The sequence below is a fragment of the Procambarus clarkii genome, chromosome 68, assembly GCF_040958095.1.
Source record: "Procambarus clarkii isolate CNS0578487 chromosome 68, FALCON_Pclarkii_2.0, whole genome shotgun sequence".
Taxonomy (NCBI): Eukaryota; Metazoa; Arthropoda; class Malacostraca; order Decapoda; family Cambaridae; genus Procambarus; species Procambarus clarkii.
Window position 1 is genome coordinate 3,031,502 of NC_091217.1, and position 15,527 is coordinate 3,047,028.

The following is a 15,527-nucleotide window of genomic DNA, read 5'->3' on the forward strand; positions in this document are numbered from 1 at the left end:
TTCACATACATAGTTTTCGATTAAACCATGAAAATGTGAGAGTGAACGTTGGGAGAAGGAATAACAATTCTATGGAAAATAATTTTCCGTAGAGCTCTATGATATCACTTCAGGTCATGAAAATCGCAAGGGGTTCGCTATAGATTCTGATATTTCTCGAAGAGTGGCACTTGGGCCGACCCAGATTGACCTATGGTGCTCGCATAATCCTCCCCAACTCCATCTCATTGTATCATGTTAGAAAATTGAATGAGACTAGCCTCAAGCGTCTGGTTCCCTACTTAGGATGGACAGATTGATAACTGATGAAGATTAAGCCACCCAACAAACTGCTTCGATGAACTTTAGATCATGAGTTCCCACCGAGGTTCTCATACGCTCTGGTTGGATCTGCCCGACTAGTTCGTTGGCTGCTGTACACGAGGATAAGAATGTTGGAAGTGCTTCCTCGGTTGCCTTTCGTATGCCTATTTCCCCATATCTCACTGGTATTTGATTGATTGTTGCCGCCGGAGGCGGCTAGTTTATTGTGCACCCCATACTCATCCTGTGAGCGGTAGCGCAAAAAGCATTACAGAGGGCACAAAAGGTCTTTATCAGACCTCATCTTAGATTATTACATAAACAATTTCATCTATCCTTCACACATAGTCACAATGTCAGCTAGTTATAGAGAAAGTGCTATTTCAAGAGCTATATATTTACAGTAAGTCATTATACATTAATGGTAGGTCTTATCGCTAATACATAATAGTTTGACCAATGGAGATATTAGTCAGAGGGGAGCTTCTGTTTGTTATTAGTCTTCACAATACACTACTTTTTTTCTTAATCTCATATGTCGTTCATCTACTGGAAGCGAAATATGGATACAGTGCAAGGATTTCAGGTAATTTATCCATGGTTATAAGATAGGTTGCCATATCATACAGAGTGAGCTTAGATTTATCTCTAAATGGCTCAATTTTACTACAATCCAAGATAGTGTTCGAGTGTGTGTCCCTGTCTTTGTCCACACACTTTACACTTTACTTCATCCAGATCCCTATACAAGCCGAACTGCCAGAGATACTTGTAGCCAAGTCTTATACGAGCTGTGACAACATCTGTTAGTCTACTTACTTTATTACTTGCCCCATACACATGTTTTACTTCACACATTTCATTGTGATAAACAATGGACCTGCTAGTTCCCGTTTGCACTGTTCTACTTTCTTCAAATCCATCCAGGAGTTCTCGTCTAATGACACTTTTAAGGGACCTATTTGATAACTCAAGATTCCATTCAATACTGTCTTTATTTACTGCAGCCTTAGCAAGGGCATCAACTTTGTCATGTTCCTGCATGCCAATGTGAGAAGGAATCCACAAAATTTTTATATTTACCCTCTTGCTAAGTATTCTTATATATCTACGTCTAGCTTCCAAGACAAGCACGTTATTACTTGATTGCAAACTGTTTATTGCTCGTAGTGAGGAAAGGGAGTCAGAAATAATTAAGCTGTCTACTTCAGTGTTGTCAATAATTTCGAGTGCTACCAGTATTGCTACCAACTCGGCTTGCATTGTGGACGCCCAGTTACTAATTTGGATATTCCTTTGAATTGTGCTGCCATCGGGCTGATGAGCAATAACAGCACTTCCTGCCCTCCCTGTAGCTGTATTGAGTGATCCGTCAGTGTATATGGTCTATGCTATGTTGTTTTCAGCTTGTATATTGTGAATGTGTTCTATGGTGCTTAATTTAGCAGCAAGCTGAGCATGAGGGTTGTTTGTGATTAGTTTCTTGGTGGGGTATGCAGGGGTCAGGATGTCAAAAGGGTGGAATCTGCCAGGGTGGAAGGAAGTGCTGTACTCTTTCATCTGTATATACATCGTGCAGTCCCATCATTTTAATATGAGTGGCTGTTCTTTGAATCCATTTAGACTCGCTGGTTCCATTTCGTATGTGTTCTAGCAGTTCAACTGACACAATGTTGTTTTTGTTATCACGCAGAAGCTTTAGTCCCATCATAAGATTAATTTCAAATATTCTATCTCGAATGCTAAGTATATTTAATTCTTTCCGCATGTTGAGAACTTTGGTAGTTATAGGACAGCCAAGTATAATTCTGAGTGCTTCATTTTGCATTTTTTCCAGTCAATCAATACTTTTGCCATTTTGCAGGACTAAAGCTGGTGCATGATAGTCTATCAGAAACCTTATATATGTTAAATACATAATTTTTGCTATTCTAATATTAACACCGTACTTAGGGCTGTACCCCACTACAGTTCTGAGAGCCCTGAGTCTGTCTCTACACTGTTCATGTAACTTATTGAGTGCAGGTGAGGTACAAGGGACAGACACACCAAGGTATTTGAAAGAAGAGACATAGTCTATTGGTATGTTATCTATCTTAAGTTTTCGTGGTCCACTTTTGCGGTTGCCAATTTGTCTGTTAAATACCTTAGTTTTAGCAGCGTTGATTACAAGACCAAGGCTCTCACAAGCTGTATGTATACAAGACCAAGGCTCTCACAAGCTGTATGTATACAAGACCAAGGCTCTCACAAGCTGTATGTATACAAGACCAAGGCTCTCACAAGCTGTATGTATACAAGACCAAGGCTCTCACAAGCTGTATGTATACAAGACCAAGGCTCTCACAAGCTGTATGTATACAAGACCAAGGCTCTCACAAGCTGTATGTATACAAGACCAAGGCTCTCACAAGCTGTATGTATACAAGACCAAGGCTCTCATAAGCTGTATACAATTTAAGATTGTTTGCATTTCGCGGTGGGTTTTAGTATGTACAAGGATGTCATCTGCATAGCTGATAGTGATGTTTGCCGGACTAGTTGGGATTGATTTTAGTAAGGCATTAATTAGAACATTACACAAGGTAGGACTGAGTACTACTCCTTGGGGGGTGCCTAGTTGCATTAATTTAGTTTCACTCTTGTAGCCTTGGAACAGTGCAGAGGATTTCCGGTTGGTAAGATAGCCCCGTATCCATTGTAATAATTGTCCACCAATATCCATTCTCGCTAATTCATACATAATCTCACTGGTAGTGTTGCTTGGTCCCACTGACTGTCGTCTAAATCTAGGTTGAGCGCCTTCCTGAATATTGACTTAAGGAGCTCATCATATTGACTTAGGAGTGAGTTGATACAAGTGGGTGTGCACCTTAAAAAGTACGTTAGTCTGGGTAAGGCACTTTGTAAGAAGGTAAAGGGCATCATGGGAGTCAAGTCCCCTATACTCTCTCTTCCATCCTCTTTAGAGTATTAAACTTTTCTACAAGTGTATATATATATATATATATATATATATATATATATATATATATATATATATATATATATATATATATATATATATATATATGCTTAAAAACATGAAAAATATCAAGAGACCAAAAGCGAGAGGGAGAGAGAGTAGGAGCAGGAGCAGGAGAGGGCGCAACCCACGGTAAGGGAGCAGTGAGAGACATAAACATCCATCAGCATGAAGGTTAGAGAGCCAGGGTCTCTTGTCCCGGGTGCGTATGCGGGTGTGTTGTGTAGGCAGTGGCAGTGTTGGGAATGTGTGTGAGGTGAGAGCGCGTGACGTGTGTGTGTGTGTGTCTGTGTGTGTGTGTGTCTGTGTCTGTGTGTGTGTGTGTGTGTGTGTGTGTGTGTGTGTGTGTGTGTGTGTGTGTGTGTGTGTGAGGTGAGAGCGCGTGACGTGTGTGTGTGGTGTGTGTGTACTCACCTAATTGTACTCACCTAATTGTGCTTGCGGGGGTTGAGCTCTGGCTCTTTGGTCCCGCCTCTCAACCGTCAATCAACTGGTGTACAGATTCCTGAGCCTATTGGGCTCTATCATATCTACATTTGAAACTGTGTATGGAGTCAGCCTCCACCACATCACTTCCTAATGCATTCCATTTACTAACTACTCTGACACTGAAAAGTTCTTTCTAACGTCTCTGTGGCTCATTTGGTACTCAGCTTCCACCTGTGTCCCCTTGTTCGCGTCCCACCAGTGTTGAATAGTTCATCCTTGTTTACCCGGTCGATTCCCCTGAGGATTTTGTAGGTTGTGATCATGTCCCCCCTTACTCTTCTGTCTTCCAGTGTCGTAAGGTGCATTTCCCGCAACCTTTCCTCATAACTCATGCCTCTTAGTTCTGGGACTAGTCTAGTAGCATACCTTTTGACTTTTTCCAGCTTCGTCTTGTGCTTGACAAGGTACGGGCTCCATGCTGGGGCCGCATACTCCAGGATTGGTCTTACATATGTGGTGTACAAGATTCTGAATGATTCCTTACACAGGTTCCTGAACGCAGTTCTGATGTTAGCCAGCCTCGCATATGCCGCAGACGTTATTCTCTTTATGTGGGCTTCAGGAGACAGGTTTGGTGTGATATCAACTCCTAGATCTTTCTCTCTGTCTGTTTCATTAAGTACTTCATCTCCTATTCTGTATCCTGTGCCTGGCCTCCTGTTTCCACTGCCTAGTTTCATTACTTTGCATTTACTCGGGTTGAACTTCAACAGCCATTTGTTGGACCATTCACTCAGTCTATCCAGGTCATCTTGTAGCCTCCTACTATCATCCTCTGTTTCAATCCTCATAATTTTTGCATCGTCGGCAAACATTGAGAGGAACGAATCTATACCCTCTGGGAGATCATTTACATATACCAGAAACAGTATAGGTCCAAGGACTGACCCCTGCGGGACTCCACTTGTGACGTCTCGCCAATCTGAGACCTCACCCCTCACACAGACTCGTTGTCTCCTGTTGCTTAGGTACTCCTCTATCCACCGGAGTACCTTCCCTCTCACTCCAGCCTGCATCTCCAACTTTCGCACTAGCCTCTTGTGTGGCACTGTATCAAAGGCTTTCTGACAATCCAAAAATATGCAGACTGCCCACCCTTCTCTTTCTTGCCTTATTTTTGTTGCCTGGTCGTAGAATTCAAATAACCCTGTGAGGCAGGACCTGCCATCCCTGAACCCATGTTGATGCTGTGTTACAAAGTTCCTTCGCTCCAGTTGCTCCACTAGTTTTTTTCGCACAATCTTCTCCGTCAGCTTGCATGGTATGCAGGTTAGGGACACTGGTCTGTAGTTCAGTGCCTCCTGTCTATCCCCTTTCTTGTATATCGGGACTACGTTAGCTGCTTTCCAAATATCTGGCAGTTCCCCTGTTGCCAGTGATTTGTTACACACTATGGAGAGTGGTAGGCTCAGTTCTCTTGCTCCTTCCTTTAGAACCCAAGGGGAGATTCCATCTGGGCCTATAGCCTTCGTCACGTCCAACTCTAGTAAACACTTCCTTACTTCCCCACTGGTAATCTCAAACTCTTCCAGTGGTTCCTGGTTAGCTATTCCCTCACTTACCTCTGGAATTTCTCCTTGCTCTAAGGTGAAGACCTCCTGGAATTTCTTATTCAATTCCTCACACACTTGTCATTTGTAGTGAATCCTTCCGCCCCTATCCTTAATCTCATAACCTGTTCCTTTACTGTTGTTTTTCTTCTAATGTGGCTATGCAACAATTTAGGCTGAGTCTTTGCCTTGCTTGCGATGTCATTTTCGTATTGTCTTTCTGCCTCTCTTCTCATCCTGACATATTCATTCCTGGCATTCTGGTATCTTTCTCTGCTCTCCAGTGTCTTGTTATTCCTATAGTTTCTCCATGCCCTTTTACTTTGTTGCTTAGCTAGCCTACATCTTTGATTAAACCATGGGTTTCTCATCTTCATTTCTCTGTTTTCCTTTTGGACTGGGACAAACTTGTTTCCTGCGTCCTTGCACTTCTGCGTGATGTAATCCATCATATCTTGGGCCGTCTTTCCCCTGAGCTCTGTTTCCCATGCTATATCTGTTAGGAATTTTCTTATCCCCTCATAGTTTCCCTTTCGGTATGCTAACCTTTTGGTTTCTGTATCCCTCCTCGAGTTCAATAACCCTTCTTCAATCAAGTACTCAAACACCAGTACACTGTGGTCGCTCATTCCTACTGGGTCCTCAAAACCGATTTCTCTTATGTCGGAGTCGTTCAGAGTGAAGACTAGGTCGAGTCTCGCTGGTTCGTCATTGCCTCTCATCCTTGTGGGTTCTCCGACATGCTGGGTTAAAAAGTTGCTTGTCACCACCTCCAATAGTTTGGCTCTCCATGTATCCTCGCCTTCATGTGGTTCCTTATTCTCCCAGTCAATCTTTCCGTGATTGAAGTCGCCCATGATGAGCAGGTGGGATCTATTTCTACAGGCAGCAGAGGCTGCCCTCTCAATTATAGTGTTAACTGCCTTGTTGTTGTTGTTGTTGTGTGTGTGTGTGTGTCTGTGTGTGTGTGTGTGTGTTTGTGTGTATTCACCTAGTTGTGTTTGCGGGGGTTGAGCTTTGCTCTTTCGGCCCGCCTCTCAACTGTCAATCAACTGCTTACTAACTACTTTTTTTCCACACCACACCACACACACCCCCCAGGAAGCAGCCCGTGACAGCTGACTAACTCCCAGATACCTATTTACTGCTAGGTAACAGGGACATTCAGGGTGAAAGAAACTTTGCCCATTTGTTTCTGCCTGGTGCGGGAATCGAACCCGCGCCACAGAATTACGAGTCCTGCCACCAGGCTACCAGGCCTGTGTGTGTGTGTACTCACCTAGCTGCATTTACCTATCTGCGCTTGTGTGGGTTGAACTTCAATTCGAATGTTCCGTTAATCAAACATCAATCATTTTGTGTACAGGGTTCCCAACCCTAAAGGTTCTGGAATAGAATACTGTGAACACCTCTGAATCCTCGTATGGAGTCAACCAACATCACCTCGCTCTCTAGTCCGTTCCATTTATCTCGTATGTGACACTAAAGAAGCTTTTCCTGTGTAATAAATATTTTATATTAAATGGTATACCCGATTGTGTCCTGGTCTCCCCTTTCCCCCTCACATCATTCTTTCCCCTCTCTTCCCCTATCCCCCTCTTCTTCTATTCGACCCCCCCCCCTCCATCTCCATCTTTGTTCCCTTCTCCCCTAATATTCCTCTTTTCCTTCCCTCTCCTCCTAACATTCCTCCCCCCTCCTTCCCTCCTCCCCCTCCCCCCGTCTCTCTCAGAAAATGTAACAGCTCTGTAATCAGAATTCCGGTAACCTGAATGTTCGCTTTCGAGTAAACAACGGAAGTAAGCACGTACTCTACGGGCAAACAAATTTCCGATTTTAGACTTCCATGTACATGTATGTGTACATGTATATATAACATTAATAATTGTGTAACTAGCGTCAAACGATTGTTATTTGCTTAGCTAAACGAACTAGAGGGTTCAGTTCCTGAACCGATTATTTGCCTCTGTAACCCTTTACACCACCGCTCACGGGATGGGTATGGGGTGAATAATAAAGAAAGAAATTGACTTCCTGAACACCGCAGGGGTCGCAATAGATGCCGATATTTCTTTAAAGGTTAAACTAGGGCTATGGTTCCAACTAGCCTATGACACTTACATGCCCCTCTTCCCCCCATGTGGCATCTTGGAAAATTGTGTGAGGCTATCCCCTAATGTCTGGTCGCCTACTTTCGACAAATGGGCAAACATTCTATTTTATATTGAAAATCTAACCTTAAGTGCTCTACCAAATTCCCTTAGTATTTTATATATCTTATATTTCACTGTTCCGGAAACATTAGACTTGGTTCCTTCAGTCTCTGCCTCTGAATTATCCTCAACTGATGTTACCCGGCTTCGTGTGGAGTTAATGCCCAGGTCTTTTGTTCTGTCAGAGTCCAGGAGGATTCCCTCCACCCATTTGGTAGATTTAGGGCGGCCCCATGTCTCCCCCATCTTCATTACTCTGCGGTTACCTGTGTTTAACTCTGGTAGCCACAGGAATTGACAGGACACCCCACAGTGACAGTGACACCAGCAGCACAGTACATCGCCCACACGGTACACTACCCACACTACGCAATTCTAAGGCTACGAAGCATGATCGTTTTTACAAATCAATCAAGAAAGCGCAACAGAGGAATGCGTGTGGTCCAAATCTGAAGCAGGTCGACTGCCAACATGGCGCCTCTTAACTAGACCGAGGCTTCTTCACATCCGTTTTATATACGTATTTGCATATGCTAACGTTAACGTTCAGTGTGGATAGCGTCAAAGATATATATATCGTACCTAGTAGCCAGAACGTCGTACTCGGCTTGCTATGCAAGGCTCGATTTGCCTAATAAGCCAAGTTTTCATGAAATAATTGTTTTTTGACTACCTAACCTAACTTTTTCGTCTACCTAACCTAACCTAACCTATAAAGATAGGTTAGGTTAGGTTAGGTAGGGTTGGTTAGGTCCAGTCATATATCTACGTTAATTTTAACTCCAATAAAAAGAAATTGACCTCATTCATAATGAAATGGGTAGCTTTATCATTTCATAAGAAAAAATTTAGAGAAAATATATTAATTCATGAAAACTTGGCTTATTAGGCAAATCGAGCCTTGCATAGCAAGCCGAGTACGACGTTCTGGCTACTAGGTACGATATATATATATATATATATATATATATATATATATATAATTGTCTAATAAAACACCATAACTGTCAAATATTGCAATAAATACAAAATATCTAGACGGCCAATCAGCTGGTATGAATGTAAACAAATGCTAAAACGTTATTGATCATAAGTGTGTGTCATAGTTTAATCATTTACACTAATACTAGATCAAGAGAAGAGTATTTCAGCTACCACAGTATGGGGAACCTAGATGACGCAAGTGGCATCACTTGAAGCCAGTGAACGATCAAGGCATTTCCCAGTGCACTAACGCGTCGCGTGCAGCCCAATATTATACCTCTTTCCAATTTTTTTTACATAATTCGCAATAGGTATAATCACAGCAACCCCGAGGCACGGCCAGAAGTCAGGAAGGCACATGACCAAGACGCAGCCTGGTGTGCGTGCGGGTTATTAGGTAAGAACGTGAGACTGACAGTAAGCGTGATGCCAAGAATTCCTATTCACTTCTGTAGCAACTCTGCAATAGCGTTTGGGGGGTTTAATCCCTTAGAGTTTGTTTCCTCCTTGTGTTGGTATGCAGCCAGTGCAGACTACTTATCACATGCCTCTGTATGACTAACCATCCTGTGTGATGGGGGATGTTAGTGTTACGTACTCCTAGCAGAATACGTATATAAATTTAAAATAAATATTATTTTATTTTATCATTGCATGTATATGTACACACATTGTGTTTTGGGTAAATTGTCGTGTGGTTTGGCAGCGTCAGTGGACAGGAGAGCGTTTGCCGTTGCACAAGTCTAATACCTGATTGATACGGGAAAGCTGGACCTGTTCAGTTTGAGAGTTCCAGATGTCACTTTTATTTAGTTAGGAAATGCTTTATATATTGTAATTAAACAGGTGTCATTGTACTTATATATTTTGTAAGTAACTATTATATGTAACTTGCAGTCTTATGTGTTTTGAGAACAAGTGGTTGTTCAATTAGTTTATAATATTAAAAAGTCCTTAGTTTCCATCCCTCATCCTGGGATGAGGCAGACGGGAGGTGAGAATGTGGGTGGCGACAGAGCGAGAGTTCAGTAGCTGATACAGGACTAGGGGAGGAACAAGTGGGAGATAAGTCTGTTATTATTCATTTGTTGCCATAATTACTATTATATATATTGTGACATGACTATACAATCATATTCTATAAGTTAACTTTACCATCTGTGTTTTTATATTATACTGTTTTGAATATATAGCTATCATATTGTGTATCTATTCTTCAGTCCTAAACGAAGATTGTTAATTATGTGCTCATTACCTATTAAGGGGTTATACTGGTGATTCGCTATTGAGAACAGCAGTTGTGTCGTAACCCTAGACTTATTAAAATTTGGCTGCTGTAGGATCACGAGCCGTAACGTACGATAGGTAACAAAGAGTTATGGGGGCCTGTGCCGGGAAATATTGTCCCATTTTTAACTTAACTATGCTAATCTAACCTTGCCTTCCTAGGTACCAGTGTCAAGTGTCTCTGTGTGTTTCTTAAGAACTATTCCATGTGCCAAGCAAGCCTTCCTGTGTGTCAAGTAACAACGTTTCACGATTTTGAGGTAAGTCATCCTATATATTTTGTTTGTGCAGTGAGGCCAAGCGAATTTTCAGTGTGGTGACAATTTTACAGTGAAGTGTAGTGCAGTGCCATTATTTTAATTATTTTTGTGAATCAAGTGCCAAGTGTTAGTAACGATGGAGGAGAAAGTTGCAGCGTTGGTGGCTCACCCAGACTTTGAAGGGATTCAGAACCTTAAAAAGACTGAGTTAATACAAATGGCAAATCATTTGGATTTGACCGCCAGCAATAGAATGGTTAAAGCCCAAATATTGAAAGTCATTGTGACACATTTTGTTGAGAATGGAGAGTTAGAGGAAGAAATTCTAGAGGAGTTAAGAGAGGAGTCGAGTGATCAGATGACGTTAAAGCGTCTTGAGTTAGAAGCTCAAATAGCCAATGCTAAGCTTGAAGCTCAAAAAGAACAGAGAATATTAGAGGCTGAAGCTCGTCAAAGAGAGATTGAAGCTCAACAGCAACAGCAAATATTAGAGGCTGAAGCTCAGCAGAGGGAGCTTGAGACTAGGCGTTTAGAAATTGCGGCACAAAACCAGAGAGGTTTAATTGAGTTGCAACTTGAAGCCACAAAGAAGCAACAATTAGAGATTCAACAACAAATGGCTGACACTAACTTCAGGCTTGAATCACAGCGTATGGCAGCTGGGCATGGAAATACTAGTAATGTTTCAACAAATAGTGATAATAATCCCATCAGGATGAATAAGTATATAGAGTTGCCCAAGTTCAATGAGGAAGATCCTGAGGTTTTCTTTGCACATTTTAATAAAATTGCCATCAGTATGAACTGGCCAAGGGATCAGTGGGTAGCCATTATGCAGTCTCAATTCAAGGGGCGTAGTCAGGAGGTTTTCACATCCCTCCCTGACGCTCATAGTTTTGATTATGACTTTGTAAAGAAAAGCATCCTCAATGCATACCAACTAAATCCAGAGGCACACAGGCAAAAGTTCAGGAACCTAAGGAGAATCAAGGATCAGACAATAGCCGATTTTACTCGTCAGAAGACGAATTTTTGCAACAGATGGTTAAAGTCACTTGCAGTCACTGATTTTGATGCTCTAAAGAATCTTCTCATAATGGAAGAAGTATTGTCCTGTCTTCCAGACCAGTTGTCTACTTTTATGGCAGAACAAAAGAATGTAACAGACATTGATGAGCTGTCAAAGCTCGCGGATGAGCATGAGTTGCTGACTAAGGCCCCGTTTACGGCCACTTCACCTAAGTCTAGTCGTAGAGTAAATTATAATGCTCACCGAACTCCTTATCAGAATCCATCCAGTCCTAGTACTCCAGTTACTCCCATGAGCTCTTCTCTTACAAAATCTAACCCTGCTACTTCATTGTCAGGAATGTCAAATAATAATAAGGTTATTTCTAAACCTACAGTTGGTTCTACCAGTGTGTCCACTGTAAGGTCCTGTTCCCATTGTAAGAGAAAAGGCCATGGAATTCATTCATGTTTTATATTGCACCCTGAGTTACGACCAACTGGTCTCATTTATTGCAGAGGTGTGCAAAATAAACTTACTAATAAACATGTAACTGTAAACCCCAATTGGTTGAAACAGTATTCACCATATATGTCTTCAGGTGAAGTCTTGTGTATTAATGGAAAGTGGAAGCCAGTGGTTATTCTTCGTGATACAGGTGCTTCCCAAACCATAATTTCATCCAGTATTCTTTCTGATGTGGAAAAGAGAGAGACAGGAAAGTTTGTTGTTCTTCAGAGTGTTGCAGGATGTAAAACTGTACCTCTAATAGACATTAATTTCAGATCCACCATTACACCACGTTTATGCACTGTGGGTGTTAGTACACAGTTGCCCATCCCAGGTGTGGATGTTATATTGGGTAATGATGTGGCCATAAATCATGATGTGGGTGAGATTGATCCCCGTTTGTGTAAACAGCCAGTTGCAGACCATGTTTATTCTGCCTGTGCTGAAGTTAGTTCTATGAAGGAACCTGTTGTAGAAGATGGTTTTGTCCCTTCTACCTGTGCTGATGTCAGTACTCTTATAAATCCAGTTGCAGTTCTGATGTTGTTACTCAAGCATTTGTGCCAGTAACCAGTACCCCTTCAGTGGAGAAGTGGGATGTGGTTGTTCCAGATTCCTGTGTGGCCGATTTAGTTGTTGAGAGTAAGCTTGATACTATGACTCTGCTTTATTCCAATAAATTGGGAAAGGATGTCCATGTACCATTGTCTTGCCCGCTCACTACGAACGTTGTGCCAGGAGTTGAGAGAAACTTAAAAGCCACGACTCTGTATTCCAGCCAAGTGAATGGTTTAGGACAAGATGTCGGGTTGGCAGAAGTATTCCCGCTCACTCCAAGTTTAGAATCAGTTGTCGAGAGTAAGTCCGTTGTGGAGGCCCCGCCTCACCCTAGTCAAGGTGATATAATAGGGGAGGAGGTCAAACTACCTGTTACTTGCCCGCTCGTTTCAGATTCCCTTCATTTATGTGCTTTGAGTAGAACTGACCCTAAGATTTCAGAGAGAAGCAAGGAGACAGTCTGTACTGTAGATCCAGCTTTGGAGAGTGTGGGAAAGCAGCCAGAGGATCAGCTTCTGTTGAGTAGATGGAGACCCATTGAGCCTCCCTCTTCAGTTGTCTGTGAGGATGTGACCCAGCTTGGTAGTTATATTGTTGATTGTGAGCAGACAGTACTCCAAGCAGCTCCAGAAGTCATGGGAGGAAATTTTGGTAAAATCATTAAGAGTGGTAAAGCAGCATTTGGATCTAAGTTGCGGAGTTGTGATTCTTATTCTATGTGGAGGAAGTATTTCTCATTGTGTACATTGAGTCAGAGTGTGTGTAGGATGTTGAACTCTACTTTTATTCTGCAGCCATTTTCTTGTGAAGTAATGGACTGTGGGACATCTTTGTCAAGCCTTGTGGTGGAGCAGAGAGAGTTTACTCAAGTAGGTTGTGCATCCAGTTCTGAGGAAGTGGTGAGTTATGCTAGAGCAGTGTCTCTATATTCAGATCCAGTTAATTTTGATGCACGAGTAATAAAAGTGTATGTTCCACTTAAGTGTGGTGTTGATTTTCAGAGTCATATTGTGGGTGAAGGATTAAATCATACTGGGGAGCAGATGTTTGAGGCTCCAGGTGTGCAATTCAAGTTGGAGGATAAGGTTATCCTACCTAGAGTTAATCATTGTGAAGGGTTTCAGATTGTCCTTGGGCGTTTTCCAGGTAATCTGCTGTTCATCTTCAAGATGTTAAGACCCTTAAACCTCTTGGTTGATTGGTTGTCATCAGACGTAAATCACTTGGGAAGTGATGGTGAGGATTGTAACGTTTTCGGCATGTTTTATTTAGTCTCTTGGAAGACTAGACGGTTGATGAATGTGTGTGTTGTGTTCAAGTTCACCATCAGAGGGTGTGAACTTGTCTTGAGAGTTATGATTGAGATATGGTGCCTAGGCAGATGCCTGTTTTCTTTCACTGATCGTTATGACAGAGTTATGAGGAAATTGATTTCTGTGTTCCTTATGGATCATCTGAGTCAGTTCGATCAGGTAGTCTTTGCACTAATCTTGGGTTGTATTTCTTGGTTGGAAGGTCAAAGGTTTGATAAGTCGGTGTCTTGTGTTTTGGAAGGTTCTATGAATGGGAAAGTCTTATGCATAATTGTGAGGTTTAATGCTACTTTCTCTAATTTTAGTATCCATTGGGCGAGAGTATGTGTTCCACAGAGGATCAAGAGTGATGAGCAGATGTCTGTGTCAGAGCATACCCAGGAGAAGTCCCAACTCAACTCAACATACAGCCTGCTTCAATTAAGCAGTTCAGCTCCAGAAAAAGGGAGTAATGGAAAATCGAGGCTATCTTGGGAAAATTCACCATGTGGAAAAGGAATCACATGGAAAAATGAAACTGATCTTGAAGAAATAGTAGAAACATATGAAAAGCAAAATTGCCATGATAACTGTGTGAAAGCAGCTACCTTTATTGACAATTCTATTCATGCTACTAATGATACTGTTGTAGATAGGTGTGTGAAATATGATCTAAAACAAAGTGAAATAAATGAGATAGTACCTTGGAGAGATAAATTTGCATACTCCAGTGACACATATGTAGAACATAGTCATAAGACTGAAATTTCTGAGTTTCCTGTAAGACTATATTTGGAGTGTTTTCATTTTTGTCCAGAAATGTGTTCTTATTACTTATACATGTTTGGTGTAATTAATACCATAAATCTCAAGTGTCATACATTTTACTTTGAAAAAATGCCATTGATCTTCAATCCATTGCATTTTTTTTCTTGGAGGTGGAAGTGTTACGTACTCCTAGCAGAATACGTATATAAATTTAAAATAAATATTATTTTATTTTATCATTGCATGTATATGTACACACATTGTGTTTTGGGTAAATTGTCGTGTGGTTTGGCAGCGTCAGTGGACAGGAGAGCGTTTGCCGTTGCACAAGTCTAATACCTGATTCATACGGGAAAGCTGGACCTGTTCAGTTTGAGAGTTCCAGATGTCACTTTTATTTAGTTAGGAAATGCTTTATATATTGTAATTAAACAGGTGTCATTGTACTTATATATTTTGTAAGTAACTATTATATGTAACTTGCAGTCTTATGTGTTTTGAGAACAAGTGGTTGTTCAATTAGTTTATAATATTAAAAAGTCCTTAGTTTCCATCCCTCATCCTGGGATGAGGCAGACGGGAGGTGAGAATGTGGGTGGCGACAGAGCGAGAGTTCAGTAGCTGATACAGGACTAGGGGAGGAACAAGTGGGAGATAAGTCTGTTATTATTCATTTGTTGCCATAATTACTATTATATATATTGTGACATGACTATACAATCATATTCTATAAGTTAACTTTACCATCTGTGTTTTTATATTATACTGTTTTGAATATATAGCTATCATATTGTGTATCTATTCTTCAGTCCTAAACGAAGATTGTTAATTATGTGCTCATTACCTATTAAGGGGTTATACTGGTGATTCGCTATTGAGAACAGCAGTTGTGTCGTAACCCTAGACTTATTAAAATTTGGCTGCTGTAGGATCACGAGCCGTAACGTACGATAGGTAACAGTTAGCATCACGTAGCTAGCTTTTTGACTCACTGTACTTCCTTTCATATAGTCTAGGGTAGCTGCTCAATTGCAGATGTACCTAAATGTGTTAATAAAAAAAATGGTATGCATAAATACGGGTGTTCCTGTGTTATTAAAAAAAATTGGTAAATGCACTTTAGGAAAACTCATACGTTTGACACAAAATTCTTAAGATTTGCTGACGTACAATTTTAGGAAAGAATCTTCCTAATTGTTTTTATGTGTAATTGATGAGCATGGACTTTTCAACTCTTTCCTGAAATGCTTCTAAAACACACACACTCCACAGTTATAAC

General features: G+C 41.2%; 1 protein-coding gene across 1 annotated transcript; it reads left to right on the forward strand.

Moving 5' to 3' along the window:
* The first annotated feature begins 8,632 nt into the window (after nucleotides 1-8,632).
* LOC138355547 (uncharacterized) lies at nucleotides 8,633-15,039 on the forward strand. Its single transcript, XM_069310760.1, has 2 exons — nucleotides 8,633-9,633; nucleotides 10,014-15,039. The coding sequence occupies exon 2, from the start codon at nucleotides 10,248-10,250 to the stop codon at nucleotides 12,198-12,200; it is 1,953 nt and encodes a 650-aa protein (XP_069166861.1). The 5' UTR covers nucleotides 8,633-9,633; nucleotides 10,014-10,247; the 3' UTR covers nucleotides 12,201-15,039.
* The last annotated feature ends 488 nt before the right edge of the window (nucleotides 15,040-15,527 follow it).

Excerpts from the sequence above, each read along its gene's own strand:
- LOC138355547 (XM_069310760.1), top strand. The coding sequence starts at position 10,248 with ATGGAGGAGAAAGTTGCAGCGTTGGTGGCTCACCCAGACTTTGAAGGG.